This window comes from Vicugna pacos, chromosome 5, assembly GCF_048564905.1.
Source record: "Vicugna pacos chromosome 5, VicPac4, whole genome shotgun sequence".
Lineage (NCBI taxonomy): Eukaryota > Metazoa > Chordata > Mammalia > Artiodactyla > Camelidae > Vicugna > Vicugna pacos.
In genome coordinates, this window is record NC_132991.1 from 87,022,321 (window position 1) to 87,042,014 (window position 19,694).

Sequence of the window (19,694 nt, forward strand, 5' to 3'; positions counted from 1 at the left end):
TCTTATCTCAGCAGGTGGCAGTGTTTATCTTTTGGCAAATAAGTGCTTCTTACAGCAATAAATGAAGAGTATAAAGAGCAAACTTCTTATTCTATGTCCTTTCAGGATCTGGGTTATATGGGGCGATATAACGAAGCTCAGATTGTGGTATGGCTCAACGCTTAGGACCATCTTGGCATATCTGGGGCAAATGATGTATTTCATTAATCCTGATGCAGTGTAGAGACATTTTTCCATCTATCTGTGGGAACTCTGACCATTATGGTGAATAAGAGATTGTTCTATTTTTCCTCTATAAATTCCTCTGTTGGAAACCATGTAATAATTATTTATTTTATAATGACACAATCTATCAAAGAATCCAGCTTTCAATTATGTTTTTAAATAATAATACCGGATCAGTTTTTTAAAAAATGGTTAAATAAAGTTGACTGTAATTTCAGTGAGTGAAGTGCCTAAGAACTGCGATGACTTTGAATTTTATTATTTTCCCATAATCGTGAATATAAAGGGTCAAATTGGCTTGTGTTTGGTTATCAAAGACAAAAATTAAGTTAAGGCTACGTGAACAGAGGCTGCTTATTAATGAACTTGTGGGACGGGAAGCCATCTGCTGTCACCTTCATTTCAGCAGGAGTCCCAAGTTTCAAAGGAGGGTCAGTTTAATGGAGTAAAAAAGATGAAAAACTGAGACAGTTTCTGGTTGACAAGTGCTCTATTAAGGTGGCAGCTTTGGAAATGGGGTGACTTTCTAATTGGTCTTCACGTACATCTGGCAGCCCTTCCTTGGTGGCGAGGGGACAAGAAAGCAGTTTGGGACGTTTCAAAAGAAGGCAGATTTCCTCGGTGTTGCAGGTGGAGGGTTTTCTGTGGTGGCCATTTCCTGGAACACGTTGGGGCCAGTGGGTGCTTTGGCGCCATTAAACTGCCATCATGATTCATATTTCGTGGGGAGAGTGACTGCCATGACAGCTAGTTTCTCAAAAACATGGACTCTGAAATCAAAATGCCCGTTTTAATATCCTGCTCAACTACTTCTTGGATGTGGCCCCTTGAGAATTCAACCACTCCTTGACTTGGTTTTCTTCCCTATCAAATGGGACTAGTAACAGTTTGGGGGGAGTCTGTGAGGACTAAATACATCAGTAAATATATAAGAAACCTGATACTTCATAAATATTCAATTAATGGGTAGCTAATATTACTGTAGACACTGCTTCAATGACTTGTATTTAAAGAATTTAAGAGTTGAGAAAGAATTTGCACATTTAAGGCAAATTTTCTCATTAATTTATTATGATCTGGCGTATCCCTGTAATAGATATAAAAAAACTTCCAATTCATCTTCTCCTAGGAATCTGATAAGGAATAAAATAAATGCAGCGGGTATTTTGAGAGTTCATCTTTCATAAATGCCATGGATTCAGGAATGAGAATAAAATTTTGATTCACCTTAATAAACATATAGTAGTCATGACTCTGAATTTGTCCCATTTTTTTCAATATTTTTCTTCTTTTGCAAAGCTGTAAACGTCTAAATAAAACCTTGTCCAGCCTTCATAGCCATGGGAATCGCGGTTGAGGAGGAGGAACATGTAAATGCCATTAATTAAATAGAATTCCAAAATTCTTCTTGAAACCGTCCTCTCAATACTTGGGAAAATAAGATATTTTAATTAGAACAATTAGAGGGAATTTATTAAAAACTTCTTGAAAATACCTTAAAGGTGGGAAAATTCCCCAGGATGTTCTGATGTGCCTATTAAAACTTCAGTGATTCATACATATTGGAGGAGTTGACAAATGCCCCTGAATTTGAACTTTAATTATACATAGTGTCAGTCAAAGAAGCCAGGGCCCTTCGGTAAGAGTGACCACCGGCCCACCTCGCGTTGGTGCCTCCACTGTGTTGACCTGTGACATTCGGGGTGTGGGCTTGTGCCACAAGTGCCATGATCCCCTTGGAAACTTTTGTGGTGTGGTTCCTGCTTTCGTACTTTTCTTCATCCTATAGACCTTGTTATCTGCAAGTACTTCGGGGACACACTCTCATCCTTAATTATGGAAACAGCAATTCGAGGGGGAGTGCCTGAATTTCTGCTAATGTAGATGTGGTTTTTTCCCTGTTTCCCCAGAGGGGTGTGTACTCCTGGAGTGGAGGATGACACGGCTGTTTTTCCTCAGGCAAGAGGAGACTTGTTTCCCAGGTGTGCCCGAGGCCAAAGGACAGCTGCAACTCTTTTCTAGACCAGAAAACCTCCAGCATGAAGTAGAGGAGCAGTTAGTTATTGGGTTAATGCCGTGAATAAACAATTAGGTTGAACCATATAAAATTCTGACAAATTCTGATTTCCAAAAAGTGATTTCTATGGTTCAACCTAATAAACTGCTGTATATGTGCAGGTTGAGATACTTTTTGGTTCAAGCTTGTCCTCAAACAGATCCCTGATAGTGGCCCACAACCATTACTGCATCCTGGTGTCCTCCTCCTGCAGGGGGCAGTGGCAGGATTCAAACACAGGCTGAGGATATCTGGACCTACGTGACCCTGGTAGAGATAACCCACTTAACACGGTGTGGGGCAAAGAGAGTGGACTTTGGAATAAAACGGTTGTTTGACTCATTATTCTATTCTTATGAACAAGTCATTTTACTTTTCTGAGTTTGTTTCCTCACTGATAAAATGGAAAGACAATAACAGAGTGAGACGAGATAATAAAACACATGGAGAAAAACCAGCCCCAGGCCTATGGTCTGTGGTATAGTTGGCAGTCAGTAAGCATCCCTGAGCTTGCATTTCTCCTTTGAGAAATGGAATCAGTGGTGACTTGTGCGGTGGAGAAAGTGATCTTGCATGAACTGTCCTTGGCGAGAGCGAGGGCTGCCTCTGTCTTTGGGGACCCTTTGCCCATGTACAGCCCAGAGACTTTGTTTCTCACATGTGCTTCTCTCAGCCACTCACCCAGTCTTACTGACTCCCTTGGGAAAAACAGGTGGTCTATATTTAGAATAGCTTCAGCTGCTTTCTTAAACTTTTGAGCTAATGCTTAGAAGTATTAATACAAAATTCCATTTGCAGCAACATGAATAGACCTAGAGATCATCACACTGAGTGAAGAGAAAGACAGATATCCTACAATATCACTTATATGTGGAATCTAAAAAAATATATACAAAGGAACTTATTTATAAAACAGAAGTAGACTCACAGACATAGAAAACAAACTGTGGTTACCGAAGGGGAAGGGAAGGGGGAGGGATAAATAGGAGTTTGGGATTAACATACACACTACTATACATAAAACAGACAAACAACAGGACCTACTGTATAGAGCAGGGAACTATATTCAATATCGTGCAATAACCTATAATGGAAAAGAATCTGAAAAAGAATATATATACATAACTGAATTATTTTGTTGTACACCTGAAAGTAACACAAAATTGTAAATCAACTATACTTTAATAAAAGTTTTTTAAAAGCATTGGCCATATGTAAACTTTCTGCTTCAGACAATCTTTTAAATATGCATAGAGTCTTTTTAGATTTGGTTTCAAGAAGGAGGACAAAAATAGAAATATACCTATACCTATATCTATATCTGTATCTATATATATCTATATCTGAAAGCAAGTCTATTTATAAGGAAGTTAGTTGCTGTAAAATATACATTATAATATATAGAAATAATTTATTAGTAAATGAATCATGGCGGCAGGCTTCACCTTCAATTTTGAACAATCGAGTGAGGTGAGGGAGTCATGTCAGGCATTCATATAGTTCATTGCATAAAAAAAAGGTTCCAATTTCTTCTTCTATTCTAGGGCATCTGTGAGCTGGCCCTAACACACATTTCTGGCCTAATCTTTCCTGCCCCTCTATACTCCAGGTGTTAGGGGCTGGGTTGTGTCCTCGCGAAATTCCTATGTGAAGTCCTAATCAACTTCAGAATGTAGTTGTACTTGTAGATAAAGTCTTTAAAGAGGTAATAAAGTTAAGATCTTTAGGACGGTCCCTAATCCAATCTGACTGGTGTTCAAAGAGGAAATTTGTGCTCACAAAGAGACCCCATGGATGCTCGAGCACAGAGAGAAGACTACGTGAGGACGCAACAAGATGGTCACCTGCGGGCTGCTCTTGGACCTGAGTCTCCAGAATGCTGAGAAGTGATGATGTGTTGTTTGGAACACCCAGTCTGTGGTGCTTTGTCATGGCAGCCTGAGTGGACTGACAACGCCAATAACCGGACCACTCATCAGGTCTCAAATATGTGCCAGACTTTCCCTTCTCTGTGATTTTGCTTTTATTGAGTCTTAGCCCATTTGGTCTTCTGCAAGAGAATGCCATAGACTGAGTGGCTTATAAACAACAGAAATATATTTTTTTTAACAGTTCTAGAGGCTAGGAAGTCCAAGATCAAGTCTCAAGCAGATACGATATTTAGTGAGAACCTGCTACCTGGTTTGTAGATGGTCGTTTTCTGGCTGTGACCTCACATGGCAGAAGGCCACTCATATCAACTAGGAGAGGGGGACGCTTGGTTTATCACATTTTTTTGGCTTGAACAATATTCATATTTTGTCTGTGTTCAACAAAATAGAATGGTTTTGTTTTGTCTTGATCCATCCTGAGCACAGAGTGGCCTTGTCTGAAGCTGATGTTCTGTGAAGCTGTTTTTGACACCACCAAGGCCTGGCTGTGAATGTCAGGGCAGCAGCAATACCAAGGCCTGGCTGATTAATGCCCAATACCTTGGTTTCTATAGGGCCGTCTTCTGAGAATGAGGTGCTTATGGACTGAATTGGATGTTGACAAATTTTTTTACATAATCACCAAAGGGAATCATACAGGGATGATGGGCAACACTGAAAGCCAAGGTCAGAGGTTATAGATTTGTTGTAGCCATCTGCGTTGTAATTGTATGATTCTCACCTACAGTGCTTTGCCACACAGCACAGGTGTGAAGAAAGAACCTTCTAACACGGGTTCTGGCTTGGGGTTTTCAGGGAGACCAGGACTAAAGAACATGAGTTCAGAGTGGACAGTGCAGGTGAGAATAATTCTGTTGGTTTGCAGTAAGGTTTGGACAATGCAATGAATAAAGGCAGAGGAAAAAGAAACTAACCACCAAGAGCAAAGGAGATTGAAAGTCTTTTAGAGGACTTTCTGAATAGAAGTCCTTCTGGGTAGTGAGACGCTCTTTGGCTGGAAAGAGTCTAGGGCATTGGGAATGAAGAGGTTGAGAAAAAAGCGGAAAGCCTGCACTTGAAAAACAGACCAAGCAAATAGACTTTAAAGTCTCTCTGGGCCATTTTGGAGCTGTCAGACTTTTTGCCTCTTCCAAGACAGGATGTAGGCGAGGTGACGAACTCCTGCTACCATGACCCTCACCTTTCCCTCATGTGATAGATGACATTTCTCTCATATTCCATTTTTAGGATCTGCTCCACTTCACGTGATGATGATAGCCTTTGGTACTGCCTCTGTGTTGCAGTTTGCAGTGTGGGCTACGAAGCAGCTTTGCTGCTTCCCCAGGGTTTCAGGTATTTTTATGATGGAGCAACTTTATTTTTGCCTTCTGTCCCCAGGGCTCTGGTACAAGTTCAAGGAGGAGAAAAACCTAGTAAGCACATATCCACAGTTTTTACGAAACTGTCTCCTATATCGGAGACTAAATGTCTTTGGAATAAGCCTCAAAGTCCTTGGAACGCTGCCTTTCAGAACCTTAGTCATGCCTGGAAAGATCAGCAACCTCAGGAGAGGATCCCATTGCCCCGCAAGCTGATTCCACCACCAGGAGCCAGGTCACTTCTCAACTCCGTGCTTCTCTGGAATGTGGTGTGATAGAGCGCTCTAAATAGTTGATGACTGAGTGATTGTTGATTGACTGATTGAGTGAATGAATACTGATACAGCTGATTACTTTAACACTGATTTTCAACTGATGCTTTATGGAACACACTGCATCCCTCGTGCCTCAGTCAGAGTCTTGGTGTGGTGAACCTGCACATGCACATCACTGTCCGCCCTTATACCACAGAATAGTGAAATGAGGTGGAAAGGCAAACTGCAGTTGAAATCTTACCAACCCCACTCATTCTTCCTGCCCAGCTTTGCACATGTTATCTACCTTTCTGCTATTCAAATTTTAGCATTGCCATCATCTGGGACCTTGTTAAGATACAGAATTGAGTCAGAATCTGAAGTCCTGTTGAAAATTCCACTAGTTAACAAGATACCAGATGAATTATATACATCTTGAAGTTTGAGAATTCTGATCTCTGTGAGTCCACCATCCCCTGAATTTATGCTTTAGGTAATGGTGAGCTGGGTAGTGTGAACCAAACCGCCACTGAAACAAATAAAGAGAACTGGATAAAATACAAAATGAGCTTCAGGCAGCATGGACTGAAAGACTCAGATGTCTGCCAGAGCAAGAAAAAATCCTACCCAGTGGAAAGTTCATCATTGTAAGTCTGAAATTATTTATACAAATAGATTTTCAAAAAGAATATCCAGGATGCTATGAAAAGTACCAGATGTAGAAGGAACCAAGATGACATGAATGAGAACCAGCAGAACAGACAATAGCAGTAGACCCAGTGTGACTTCAGAGTTAATAAATTATCAGACACAAACCATAAAACAACTATGATTATTATGTGTAAAGAAATATATATATATATATAATATATTTATATATATATATATATATTATATATTTATATATTTTAAAAATCAAACTTAGAAATATCTACAGGGGACAGGAAACTATAAAATGACAAAGATTAAAAAATCCAGAACTTCTACAACCAAAAAACAGTAACGGAAATTTAAGCACAATGGGTGGGTTTAACAGTAGACTTATTCTGGAAAGAGAATTTGTAACTGGAAGATATATCAGAAGAAATTATCCAGCATGAAGAGACACTGGAAGAGTGCGTAAGAAACAGAAAACATAGTATAAAGGTTGAACATGTTTAATTGGAGACAGGGAAAGAAAGGAGAGAGAAAATGGTACAGAAACAACAATGGCTGAGACTCTTCCAGGACTGTTTAAGACACCAGAGATTCAAGTTTATACAATCTTAAATATAATAAAAAGAAAAGCAAATTTTGATATATAGAAGCTGAAGCACATCAAAGAAAAATCTTAAAATGTATCCTTGAATTGGAATAAAGGCAAATCTTCCTGTTATTAAACTGTGCAACAAACAACTTAGTGGCAGACAAAACTTTTATTGTGCTAAAAAATTCTGTGGGCTAGGAATTTAGATAAGACACAGCAGGGACGATTAGTTTCTGCTCCATGGTGTGTGATGCCTGGTTTGGATGACTTGAAGGCCAGGCTCACTGTGAGTTTCAGCAGAAATACCTCCACTTGGTCTCTCCAGCCTTGTAATTTTTGGCTAGTCTGCTTTTATATATGGCAGCTGGATTCTCTCATGAGTACTCAAGAGCTCCACGTCATCCAGCTATCTAATCTTGGAAGTCATGTTAGCATCACTTTTACCGAACACTTTTGTTTGAAGATGTCAGAACCCCACTCAGGTTCAAGTGCAGGGGACACAGGCTCTGCTCAATTGAAGGAATGTCAAATAACCAATGGTTGTTTTTTTTTTTTTTAAATCACCTTATCAAATTAGAAAAAGCTAGATATAAACTAAGGACAACTCTTCTTAAGAGTCATGAATTATCGCAATTACTTGATGAAATTGGTCTGGTATGATCTTCATGGGGCTTAATCAGGCGTCTATCACAACTGATTAACAAGGCTGCTACTACCTACCAGAAGAGAGATGCCAGGCCTAAGTGCATTTTGTTCCGCAGAGAGATATCACAAGAATTCTTTGGAGAAATACTCAATTTCTTGACTGCTGTGCTAAAATACTAATTAAACTGATTTTAAAAGATTGTCAGAATAATCTTCCCAATTTAGAAAGGAATAAATGTTAGGAAACCTCAACTCAATAGAACCGTATGAAACACTGCAAATGCCTAGTGAACCACTTTAAAAAATGGAAAAATAAAATGAAATAAACAAGCCTATTTATCCTGATGTATCCACTTAGTTAGACCTTAATAGTCAACCAATCCTTGGTTAACTCTCTAGGCTCAGTCCTATGTCCACTGTTACATCAACCACTGTGGCCAATGAAACAGAAAGCAGTGACTGGTTTAGCCGAGGTCATCTGCAACCCACGGAGGCTGGACAGCTGCTAGCTTCCTTTTAAGCAGGCTGGAAACTGGGAGTCGTTGGGATGAGACAAATAGATGCTAGAAGATCCACTATTCAGTGTCCATGGTGAGAGAATGTATATTCCAAACAGAAAAAAACAAAGAACAGTTCTCTAAGATCATGGATCACTTGTGGAGTAATGGCAAGGAACTGTTATGGCTGGAGTAAATAAATTCTAAAATCCCTACCCAGTAAAACCACTATAATTATGAATCAGACTATAATTTTGTCACACTGAAGTGTAGTTATATAATTGATTCTCTATCAACACTCTTTTAAAATAAAGCAGAAACCTGTATTTTCATGGAGCTGAGATATGAGACTGGGAAAATACAGGGAATCAGAGTGTACAAACACAGAAGTATTACATAAAAGTTTCATTAAAAAAAACTTATGTTCTCCAAGATTTCAGCAACTCTGCTTCAAGCTAAAGTTGACTACCCTCAGTTATGGGTTCTATTCATGGGTCCATGAGCTTGACACTTGAAAGCTTCCCCTGAGAATCACCTGTCAGAAGTATGCTTTGCCCAGCTAAAAACTAGATTTGTAAATACTTTAGCCTGTTTTAACTCTGCCTGTGCAGACTTATATGTCATTTTTTGAAGCAGGCGTCAACTGGGCATGACCTTTCCAAAACAGAGCCAAGAACATAGAAATCACATTGACACTGCACCTTGGATAGCGCTTTGCTGCTTACAAAGCATGTCTGTGAACGCTGTCAAATCCAGTATCAACAACCCTGTAATAAATGTATATTGATGCTCACTTTATAGACATATAAACTGAGGCTCAGAAAGGTTAACAATTTTTCCAAAGATGCACAGATGGTCAGTGGCAAATGAGTCTCAAGGCTAGGCTCTCTTATTGCAAATCCAGCATTCCTTTGTCTGTGGTCCTTTCTTATCATGAGGGAAGCAGACACTACCAGGAGCCTGTCATTTATCAAAGTATGACTTGTATCACAGAATCCACATCATGTTTAAAGCTACTATGTGTACTGGAATTTTAGCAGTAGTTTGCCTGGAATCAGAACACTAGAATACTAGAAAATACAACTAACCTACTTTCAAAACAAATGTGCATAAAACACCACCCCGCTTGGATGGACCTTACATCTTAGTTGTATATTTAAGGTCTTCCAGATTTTGACTCCAATCACTTCCAAATCATAAGTCCTCCATTCTCCCATCTCTGCGCCCTCTTATCTTGGCTTTGAGGCCCCATCCTATTGCCTGCTCCCTTCTTTTTGCTTAAAATTATCTTCCCAACACCTCTTCCATTTTTGCTTTTCCAAATCTGATCTGGGATTTAAAGCACAGGCCACACAGAACCTCAAAGTCACTTACTCCCCAGCTGACCCCTCAAGCTGTCTCACAGTAACTCTACTCCTGTCCAGTGCTCTGTATCTCAGAGCATGTGCTATGGTGGAAAGGCAGAGGGGAACGTCAAAGTTTGATGTCTTAGTCAGTTTGGCTGTTTTGGAAGAATGCCATAGCCTGGGGGGCTTAAACAACAAATATTTGTTTTTCCCAGTTCTGGGAGCTGAAAGTCCAACACTCAAGGCACCAGCAGATCTGGTGTCTAGCGAGGGGATATTTCCTGGTTTGCAGATGGCCATCTTCTTATTAAATCCTCACGTGGAGTGCAGAGAGAGATATTATCTCCCTCATGTCTCTACTTATAAGGGCACTAACCCCATTCATGAGGGATCCACCCTCATGACCTAATTAGCTCCCAAAGGTCCTGCTTCCAAATGTCATCACATTGGAGATTTAGGCTTCAGTCTATGAATTTGGGGAGGATAGATATTCAATCTAAGCATTTTGCCTCTAACCTCATCAAATTTGTGTCCTTCTCACATGAAAGACATTTATGTGAGACCCAGAAGCCTTAACTCATTTCAGCATCAACTTCAAAGTCTAAAGTCCAAGGTGTCATCTAAATGTAGTCTAAATCAGATATGAATGATACTCGAGGCAAGATTCATCCTAAGGCAAAATTCCTCTCCAGCTGTGGACCTGTGAAACCAGACAAGTTACATGCTTCCAAAATACAATGGCAGGGCCTGCACTGGATAGACATTTCTATTCTAAAAGGGGGAAATGAAGAAGAAGGAAGGCATGATGCAACCCAAGGAAGTCCAACACCTAACAAGGCAAACTCCATGAGATATCAAGGCTCAAGAACAGTCCTTTTTGGCTTGATACTTTGCCTTCTGGACCCACTGGATCATGTAACCTTGGCAGCCGTACAGGGCCTCACACTTAGAAAGGATTTGCACTTGGTTTAAGGCTCTGCTATTGTAATCTTGAAAATATTAGTAATTTTTAAGCAAGGGATTCTGCATTTTCATTTTGCAATGAGGCCTGCAAAGTATGTAGCTTGTCCTACTTCCTTGGTTTTAATTATTCCAACAAATTGGTATGGAAGGGAGGGAGGGGGAAAGGGACAGGCAACTTCTTGACTCGCCAGTTTTGAAATCCTCTCTCTCTTGGTTGTCACTGTTTCTCTGCCCAAAAATGATCTCTAGAAATGAGAACTTCAGAGCTGTATTTTTTAAGCCACTTCATCCATCCTGTGCCCTTTTCCATCTCCCCTTTGTGGGAAGGGTATTCCCCCAACTTCCTTGAAATCATGGGAAGAGGCACCAAAATTAACCAAGGTTACTCCATAAGGAAGGGACCTGATTTACTTACTCTTTTGATTGGCTGCCTAGGGTTATTACAGACATTGCAGTAGGTGACTGTGCTTGAGCTATTTTGCTGGTGCCCTAACCATGGGATTGCCTATTGGGTACTGGGAACCAGGAGCAAGATGCTTGAATGGATGGGAGCAGGAGAGAGAGAGAGAGGCCATATGGGGGTGGGTCATTGGCTGCAGGAGGAAGAGGTAAAGCTGGAGTTACAGTGTGTCTTCTATTCAGAGAAATGTTCACAGTGACACCACGGGGCCTTCCAAAACATTCACATCTGTATCCTATGGGGAAAGCAGATGTTTGATTTCCTTCCCCAAGAAGGAAAGAAGGGTGGTATTAACTAGAGAAGCAATCGTGGTCAACAGAGAATTACAGTTTCACTTTCAGATAAAGAAAGGAATATTTTCCCTGCTTCCTTTCCCTCCCCCAGTGCCCAACACTGATAAAGATAGAACCAGAAAAAGTAGGGGAGGGAGAACAAAAAATAGCAGACACTGTCCCTTTTCCCAGTTCAAGCTCCTCAGGCCGAAGCCTGGCTGGTGCTTAGCAGAAGGGAATACGAGCTTTAAACCACATACAAGAGCCAGGCTGTAAATTGGATTAGACTGGCTGGAGATTTGAGTAATGAAAGAGACCAGAAGCTATGGGATTTGCCCTAGATTCATAATAGGGTGGCAAAAAAAGTACCTAACAAAACACAGCTGGCCTAATAGTTGAAAAAATTTAAAAATGCGTCATGTTTTTGTTTGCCTCATGTAATTCAGATTGTTTTTAATAAACCATTTACATTTGCAAGTTGGCTGCCGGAAGCAGCCAGGGAAATGTCTTCCTGTTCAATTTTTGGAGTTGGAGAGAGATAAAGAGAAAGAAAGAGAGGGAGGGAACCTCTATATAATCCCTTCCCTTCAGTTTGGGCAATTTTAGGTACCAAATCTACCCCTAAACTGATAAGGATTCTCACAAAGGAAGCCTGGCTCCAATAGGCTTAGTCCCATTGGATTTCATCCGTGCTCTGGGATGGAATCGGCTTCTCCTACCTCACACGGGTTATGTAGAGAAAGGTGAATTCCTACATAAAATCAAGTAGAGAGCGCGAGAAGGGGTACTGCTGACTAGGTCACCAAATCTCTCCACTACGTAGGGCCACCATATGAGATCATCATCTGCTTCCATTTGGCAATGACCCAGGTTGCCCTGGGCAGTGTTGACCAATATTCTTTGGGTTGCTCCATGCCAAAGATCCCCTCCATTCCTCACAGTCAGTGGGAGTCACTCATGTCCAGATAGGGAAGGGACAGGTGTCACTTCCAGCATGTAACTGATGACCAACAGGCCTGTGTGCCGCGGTCACTTAATCACCCCTATCCTTCTCTCCATTAGCCTGCCTCAAGAGAGATTTCTTTAACTCCCAGGCCCATCATGAGTCAGCCTCAGCATTTGTTACTCTGAAAATACCCTCCTTTTACTTTATTTTTTTTCTTTTCTCTTGCTGCCTTCCGGAGTCAAGCTCTAAAAACAGAATTTAAAATACATCTCCTGGTGTGTGTGTCTGTGATGTTCATTCTTCCTATGCTGAAAATTTGGCTGGCGCACACTTCCTCTGTGCTCCGTTGAACAATTCTGCTCTTTAGTTCACTAACTTTTATTTGGAACAGTTGAACGGTACAGCATTACCGGTTGAGAATGTTTCATTATAATATAACATTTAAAAAATTAAATATAACATTTTAAAAATGCTTCTGAAAGCATTATGAAAGAAGTCAAACATGCATATTTTTCTTTTTTGGTGATTTAAGAAGAAAATTTTTATTGCGATTTTACACTTTTGGAAAACATCCTACAACCTGGTGTGTTAATCCAGGTTGAGGACACCTTTACATTTTGCAGGTAAATGAAGTATTTGCCTTGAGGAAGCCTATGTGAATGGTCTAGAAGTACAGTCTCTTTGCATGGGGACACTAAATAGTTAACCCAGTCTTCCAAATAGTCATCAACTCGACTTTTCCAGTCTTAATTGCTATCAGTGTCAAGTAACACAAAGTTTTGTTCATTGTTCTCTCTCCTTACTTTGGGGGAGTAATGGTAACTGAGAAAGTATAAGATCGAACCGGTGAAAGATGATTTGTGGTCTGTGACTCTGCTTCTTTCCCCCTCTGCTTGTCTATCCTTTGACCCCTCTCACTTCTCATGCCTCCAGTTTACGCCAGTTTAAAACCTTGCAGTGCAAGATAAGAGTGCAGACTCTGGTGTTAATCTGGGATGAATTCTGCTCCGCCTGATTCTAGTTCTGTGATCTTACGCAAGCTACTTCTTCTTGGCCTGTGCTAGGTTCTCCAATAATGAGATGGTAATAACACCTCCTACCTCATAGGGCTGTTGGGGAGATTGAATGAGTTAATACATGGAGAGCACTTAACGTTCCCTGGTGCACGAAGCGAATGCTCAGTAAGTCTTAGTTGCTCTTGTTATTTTTCTTATTATTCTTGGATACCTTGATTAGGTACCCTCCCACCTCTGAATCGCAATTTTCTTACCTGCAAAATTGAGGCCATAGTTTCTTTCTGCACGCAAATAACTCATATAGACCTGAGCAAGGAGCCCAGAGGGTGCAGTCATGTGTAAAATGCTGGTGAATTAACACTGCGGAGATTCATGCCATGGCTGCCCTCTATTTCCAGATTCATTAGAAGAGGACCAGATGTGGACTTCAGTAAGATGCTAGTGGAGGTCACTTTCTTCCAACTCAAGGGCTTGCCAAAACCTCCATTCTGAATCTGGAAAATCCATTTCTCCCAGGATTAAGTTCATTTATTTTTCAATGTTATTTATTTAGTAATCAGAGGAGTTCTGATGATGACAGTCTTGCCCTTGACATTCTCAAAGACAGGGCTCCATGCCTCGGGCAACAGTGTGCCCATGTGTCATCGACCCGTGTGCTCACAAAGGGCAAGTGAATGCAACGTGTGGGGGTGGGGCAGCAGGAGCTGGAGACAGTTCAGAAAATGTCAAGAGGGATTGTACTGGAATCTCAGTGGAAGGTGGAAAGATACACAGTCCGAGGAACATCTACCTCCATCCAATCACACTGTGACTACTTTTCTTAAGAGGTGTGAAGCTTTTGGAGAAAAAAATCATCCATGATTTGGCAACAAAAATTTATTGATTAGTTTGCAACTTTAGGTTCAACATATATAATTTCATCACATGGTTACAATTAAGTATTTGTGCTTTGTAGGATAAGTAAACATTCATTCAAGCACAACAGAAGTCTACACACAATATTCTGGAGTTGTTTAAAAAATAAATATATCTTCTCCCATTTAGTACCACAAAGGACTTCCGGTTTGAGATGATGGATAAATGTTAAAAGTTGACATTTGTTTTATGTGTCATATTAGACACATAACCTAAATTTGGACTATTTCTTTTAATAATAAATACTCAATGAATACTGGAAAGGATTCCTGACGTGGGTGGTAGGGAGGAAGTATGGCTTACAATGAAGCTTTCCTGACATTTTTCAAGATGTTGATGACACACAAGACCAGAATTGATGGCGTGGGGCCTTGTTCACAGTTAAAATTACTTCACAATTTAAAAAATAGTGTAAAAGCATAGTATCTCAGGAAATTTTTAATGAACACTTTCTTTGATCAAGAAAATAAAAGCCAGTCTAGCTCACTTAGTTGATGAGAAAGAAGACTTATTAGGGAAAACTTAGATACCTTTGCTTTTCAAGAGTAAATCTCTGTGATTAAAATATTTAAATGTGAAAAGATTTTCTTTTTCTCAAATAAACTGCAAGTATCCTTAACTCAGGAAGTCTGTGTTCCTAACTGGCTATGTCAAATCCTGTATCCATCATTATAAATGTCATCTGACTAGCAGGTCTGCCATACGGGTACCAACACATTTATAATGAAACCACTGAGTTCAAGCGCCAATACATGACTTAAGACAGTAATCTCTTCATACTTTATGAACCTTGAAGGCTAACTCAATGTATTATTTAAGATAGTCTCTTCATAATTTATAATAAAAATAAACAAAAAGTTTATATTTTGTATAATTTAATATACAAGCAGATTTTATCACAAGACTCTTTTTTTGTAAGAAAGCATTCCCTTAGGATGAGAGTTTTGTAATCATGTTACTCATGTCATATTGGGATGGAAACAAGACAGTCTTTGATCTTTCTCTCTCTCAGCTGAACAGCGGTAGTTTTCTGATTAACTAGGAATACAGATACTGTTGGGAGATGTGAAGTATTTATCAGTGGACTGTAGTGAATAAATGAAATCACTTCAGTAGAGGACATGGAGACACTCTTGCATTTCTGTTAATATCCATTGATAATGGTCTGAAACTGGAAAGCTTTTATATCAAAAATCTGGAAATTTCTCACCCATATCTTAAGTGTTTACCAGAGCCGACAGACCCTCAACCCACTCAAAAAAGTAAAATAAAGATTACAACTTAGTTGACAAAATCACTTTGACCAGTGACTTTGTTTCCAGTTGATTCACATAATTGGAGAAATTACATACTATTTATATTATTAACAATATGCAAGTGCAACGTTCCTGGAGTTTGGGCCTAGTGACAAGGTTTTCGTTTGGGCCCATTAAATGTTCTGGTTTCCTGGCCATTCTAATACAAGCTCTTTGGAACTCACTTACAGGTTGTGTTGATTTGTGCAGACCTATATTTTGCTTTTCCTCAGGTTCAGTCCATGCGCAGTAGACTTGGATAGCAGGCTTTTTAACAGCTGTGTTAATGTAATGTGATGTTTTTGAGGAAGTTGCAGACCACGGCAGTCTAAGCTGGAGTGAAGGGAAGGAACACTCTACAAGGCAGCGCTGCCCTATCCCAGTTCCAGGAGCCAGTCAAAGAGACTCGGGGCCCCAGCCTTCCGCTCCTCGTCCATCTTGCAGTACTGAACAACCGCATGGAAGATATCCCCCACTTTCCAGGACTTCTGATGAACCAGCCGCACGACATCTAGAAACTGAAGTAAAGCACAGAGTTAGGACTCACGCATCGCAGAGGACCCTCAGAGTCATCTCGTCCAATCATTCCTCCAAAGCCAGTGACTCTCCAGGTTGTTTCTGAATATCTCTAGGGACAGAGGATGACATTCTAGGACAGTCGACTTTCTTTTTAGGCAGTTCAGATTATTAGAGAGTTCTTTTAACCGAACTGAAATTTTCCTCACAGCAGCTGCCACCCGTTGATTTGGGGAGACTATGTGGAATTCTTCTTCTTTGAAGAGTTCATCTCTTAGCTATTTCAAGAGTTTCCTCAGAGCTGCTTTTCTCTGGGTTAGACCCTAACAGGACTGTGTAGTGTCGCTCCCACTTCTTTCTATCTGTGTCACACATAATCTCTCATTGGATGTATACGTTTAGGACAAATAAATCAAATGCTGAACTTTTGGGTAGGGTAACTTACTGGTTCCCCATTCCACCTTGAAAAACTTCCTCCTTCATCATCGAGTTTCAAGAGACATTGGCTTTCCATTGGAACAGGAAAAGGAAAGACTGAGGAAACATCCCAGATTTGTCGCCTGGTTAACGGTATCAACGTCAACTGGCCACAACTTAGGAAGTTTTTGACTGTAGGTAAATTGTCAGCTGAAGCACTTGGAAGATGGGGAAATCATTATAGATCATTCCTTTCATGAAACGATGGGATAAAGCCCAGCGTGAAGGCTTCTAAAACTCCTTCGTCAGATACTTCTAAAGAAAAATAACAGTTACTAAGAACCAAACCCTGTAGGAAGTACTTTCACACACGTGTCTCATTGAATTGTGTCAACAACCCTATAAAGCAGACATTTAAAGGTGAAATATTGCGAGCTTGTGAGATGAGAAGTCGGCAGTAGGATGCATGGTCTTTTTGCACCCCAGCCCGAGGCTCTTTGTGCTACAGCACTCTGCGTATTTTTGTGGAAGGAAAACAAGACATTGATATTTATTTGCAATACTGGGAGAAAGGAGGTTGGAAATCTGGTACAGTTTTATGAGGAAGAAAAGCTTCTTTGCTAAAAAAGATGAGGGGTGAGGTTCAGTTACTGTTTCTTCAATGTTTCCTCTCAGAATTTCTTTGCTCTGCTCTTTTTGCATTTGCTCAGACTTTCAAGATCAGTCAGAAATTGGAATGCTATGTTTTTTTTGGGTCTTTTCCCCTCTCTTCGGTTTGACTGTGTTAATTATTCCAATTACTGAGACGTTGTCTTACAGAGAACTACTATTAAATTATGTTTCTTCTCCCAGCTGTAATGGTACCAATGACTGCACAGTTATAGAAATCAGTATGTTACTGTGCTTACTTGCCTTGTGTGGGTTTAGTTAGAACAAAGCAATTTTCCAGGCTGGAGAATGAAATGCTTCACTTTTAATACGTGCAAATATAAACATTATCTCAAAGAGCTTCAAGATGATGTAAAAAGGGAGACCAATGGGAAGCTGAAGGCAACTACACTATGGATAGTCATGTCTCAGGGAAGGACATCATCTCAGCCACCTCTTAGCATCTCACGCCTGCACCTAAAGGGCTCAATAAATATGTGCTAAATAACAGAAGAAATGAACAACTAAACATGAGGCAAATGCATTCGATCTGGTCAAGAAGACTATTTGAAATATGGAGACACATCCAGAATCCCTGAAGATGAGCCTTGTCTATTCATTCTTGAGTTTCATATAATGGATTTGCACATATATAATTTTAAAAATTGACATGCACATCTTGAGGCTGCTTCTTCAAAAATTTTCTATTGATGGGATGCTCTGAAAAATAGTTGGAGGCCGTGGATCTAGGCAAAGGCTGAGCAGAGCCTAGACTGGGGAAATGGTAGCAGGCAAAGAGCAGAGTAAAAACTGGTCGTGGGGCATCTGTCTCGTCACACTGGGACTGAGAGGAGGCCTGTGTGCCGTGGGGGTGGGGTGCTCCCGACCTCTCTTCCCTGGTCACTACAACAGCCATGGAAGGTTCGCTGCAGTCAGCTCTATCAGTCCCACTGACAGAACTTCAGAGACTACTAGTTGTCTGATTCCCCCTCACAACTCTTTCTAGCCTTCTGTCTGTCAGATCCCTAAAATTTTAGAGAGCTTAATCTTTTAAGTTAAGGCTTTGCTCAAAATGCAGATACCCTCAGAACATTCCAAGGGGCTACTGGCAATTTATGGAGATGCATAAAAATAATCTTGTGAGCTGTTACGTGTATCTTGGTGTGTAAGAAAGACCCCAGGCATGTTTTCCATTGGACGAAGGGGTAAAAACAAGAGGTCTCAGAGAACAAGGGAGAAAGGCTAGGTTGTCTTCACATGATTTGGTTAATCAGGATTTTCCAGCTCTTACTAAAAGCTTGGAAAGTAGGTGTTCCCAGTGGAGAATGCTTGAACACGAAGCTTGTGGGGTCTCACTGAGAGAGGCTCATAAGCACTGACTTCTCTCCAACTTTTCCCTCCAGGTCATCAGTGGTCTTAGGCCAGACTTGTCCTTTGAGGGTGCTTCCTCTTCCTTAACATGTCTTAGACACAGTCAATATAAACTACACAGAAATATAAACTTAGACATGGCATTTTTATTTTTTTCTTTCTGTACATACCGGCTGACTGGGCCGCCATATTATTCCCAGCTTTTATCTCTGAGCCTTTGTTCTTAGAGACAATCAATATTCTAGAGCAGATGCCAGCATTTGCTAAACCTTTCCCAGAAGGCTGCCTGCTTTAGATCTTTCTGCAAGCCCAACAGTAGCTACTTTCCATCTATTTGGGGCTTCCTGAAGGAGGATCTCCCAGTGTGGTGATGACCATAGGATGTTGCCGACTGGCCCAAAGTTGTCAAAATGCCCTACCAGCTATTCCCCTCTGTTAGCAGTTTGTGGAATTGTCACACGCTAGAATCTGTCTCGTGATTTCTAAATCCAGGACGGTATCCCAATAAAGCAACTTTTAAAAATGATCTGGCCCCACTAAATATAGCATGCTCTTAGGCTGTGATGACTTCATCTCAGACTCTGAGACCTTGAAATATCTGTGGGGCTGATGAGCAGGAATGTCTTACAACTTTCTTTTCTTCCTTCATTAAAAAAAATCTAGATAAGAATGAAACTACGTTTGTGAAGAAAGCAGAAAAGGACATTTCTAGCTCATTACCACATCATTATAAAACCTATTTAGCCGTTGGTCCTAGATCTTCCATTTTGTCTGTCCATGTCACTGACTTGGTAATTTCATAATCAGCTTTGTTATGTCAGGGATCTGAGTTTTTCTTCCCAATGCACTGAAAAATCAAAATAAAAAAAAATTTATTTCCTGCCATTTCACAATCAGTAATAATTAGGCTCGCCTCCCATGTGTCATGGTTGGCATTTCCTTGAGCAAATGTTTTGTCTTAGGAAACTAGAAGAATTGACATCCTGTGATGGTATTATTATTGCTAGACTTGTTTGAAGAAAAGTAAGACATGGTAGATGCATTTTATATTCTCAGGTGCATTTACTAAAGTAGATTAATTGTTTACAAAAGTATGTGGTGGAATCCATGGATATTGGTGCAAGTTGTGTGGATTTTTGGAAAAATTCAACTTCGATTTCTGAAAGCAGCTACCTTCCTTGGTTTCAAGGCAGAATTCCATTTCATTAAGCACAAGTGAGCTGGTCTTTATATTGCTCCTGCGGTGATGGCCTGGAGAGTCATGATTCTCAGCCTTGGCTGCACCCTAGAACCCCCGGGGACCTTGAGAAAACCCCA

At 40.4% G+C, this 19,694-nt stretch overlaps 1 protein-coding gene across 1 annotated transcript in view; it reads right to left on the minus strand.

Annotated features, from left to right (window-relative positions):
• Positions 1-14,076: 14,076 nt before the first annotated feature.
• SPHKAP (SPHK1 interactor, AKAP domain containing) overlaps positions 14,077-19,694 on the minus strand; it is a 136,370-nt gene continuing 130,752 nt past the window's right edge. The window contains exon 12 of the mRNA XM_006207964.4: positions 14,077-15,943. Within this exon, the coding sequence (XP_006208026.3) occupies positions 15,800-15,943 (144 nt within the window). The 3' untranslated portion in view covers positions 14,077-15,799. The remainder of the gene's footprint in view (positions 15,944-19,694) is intronic.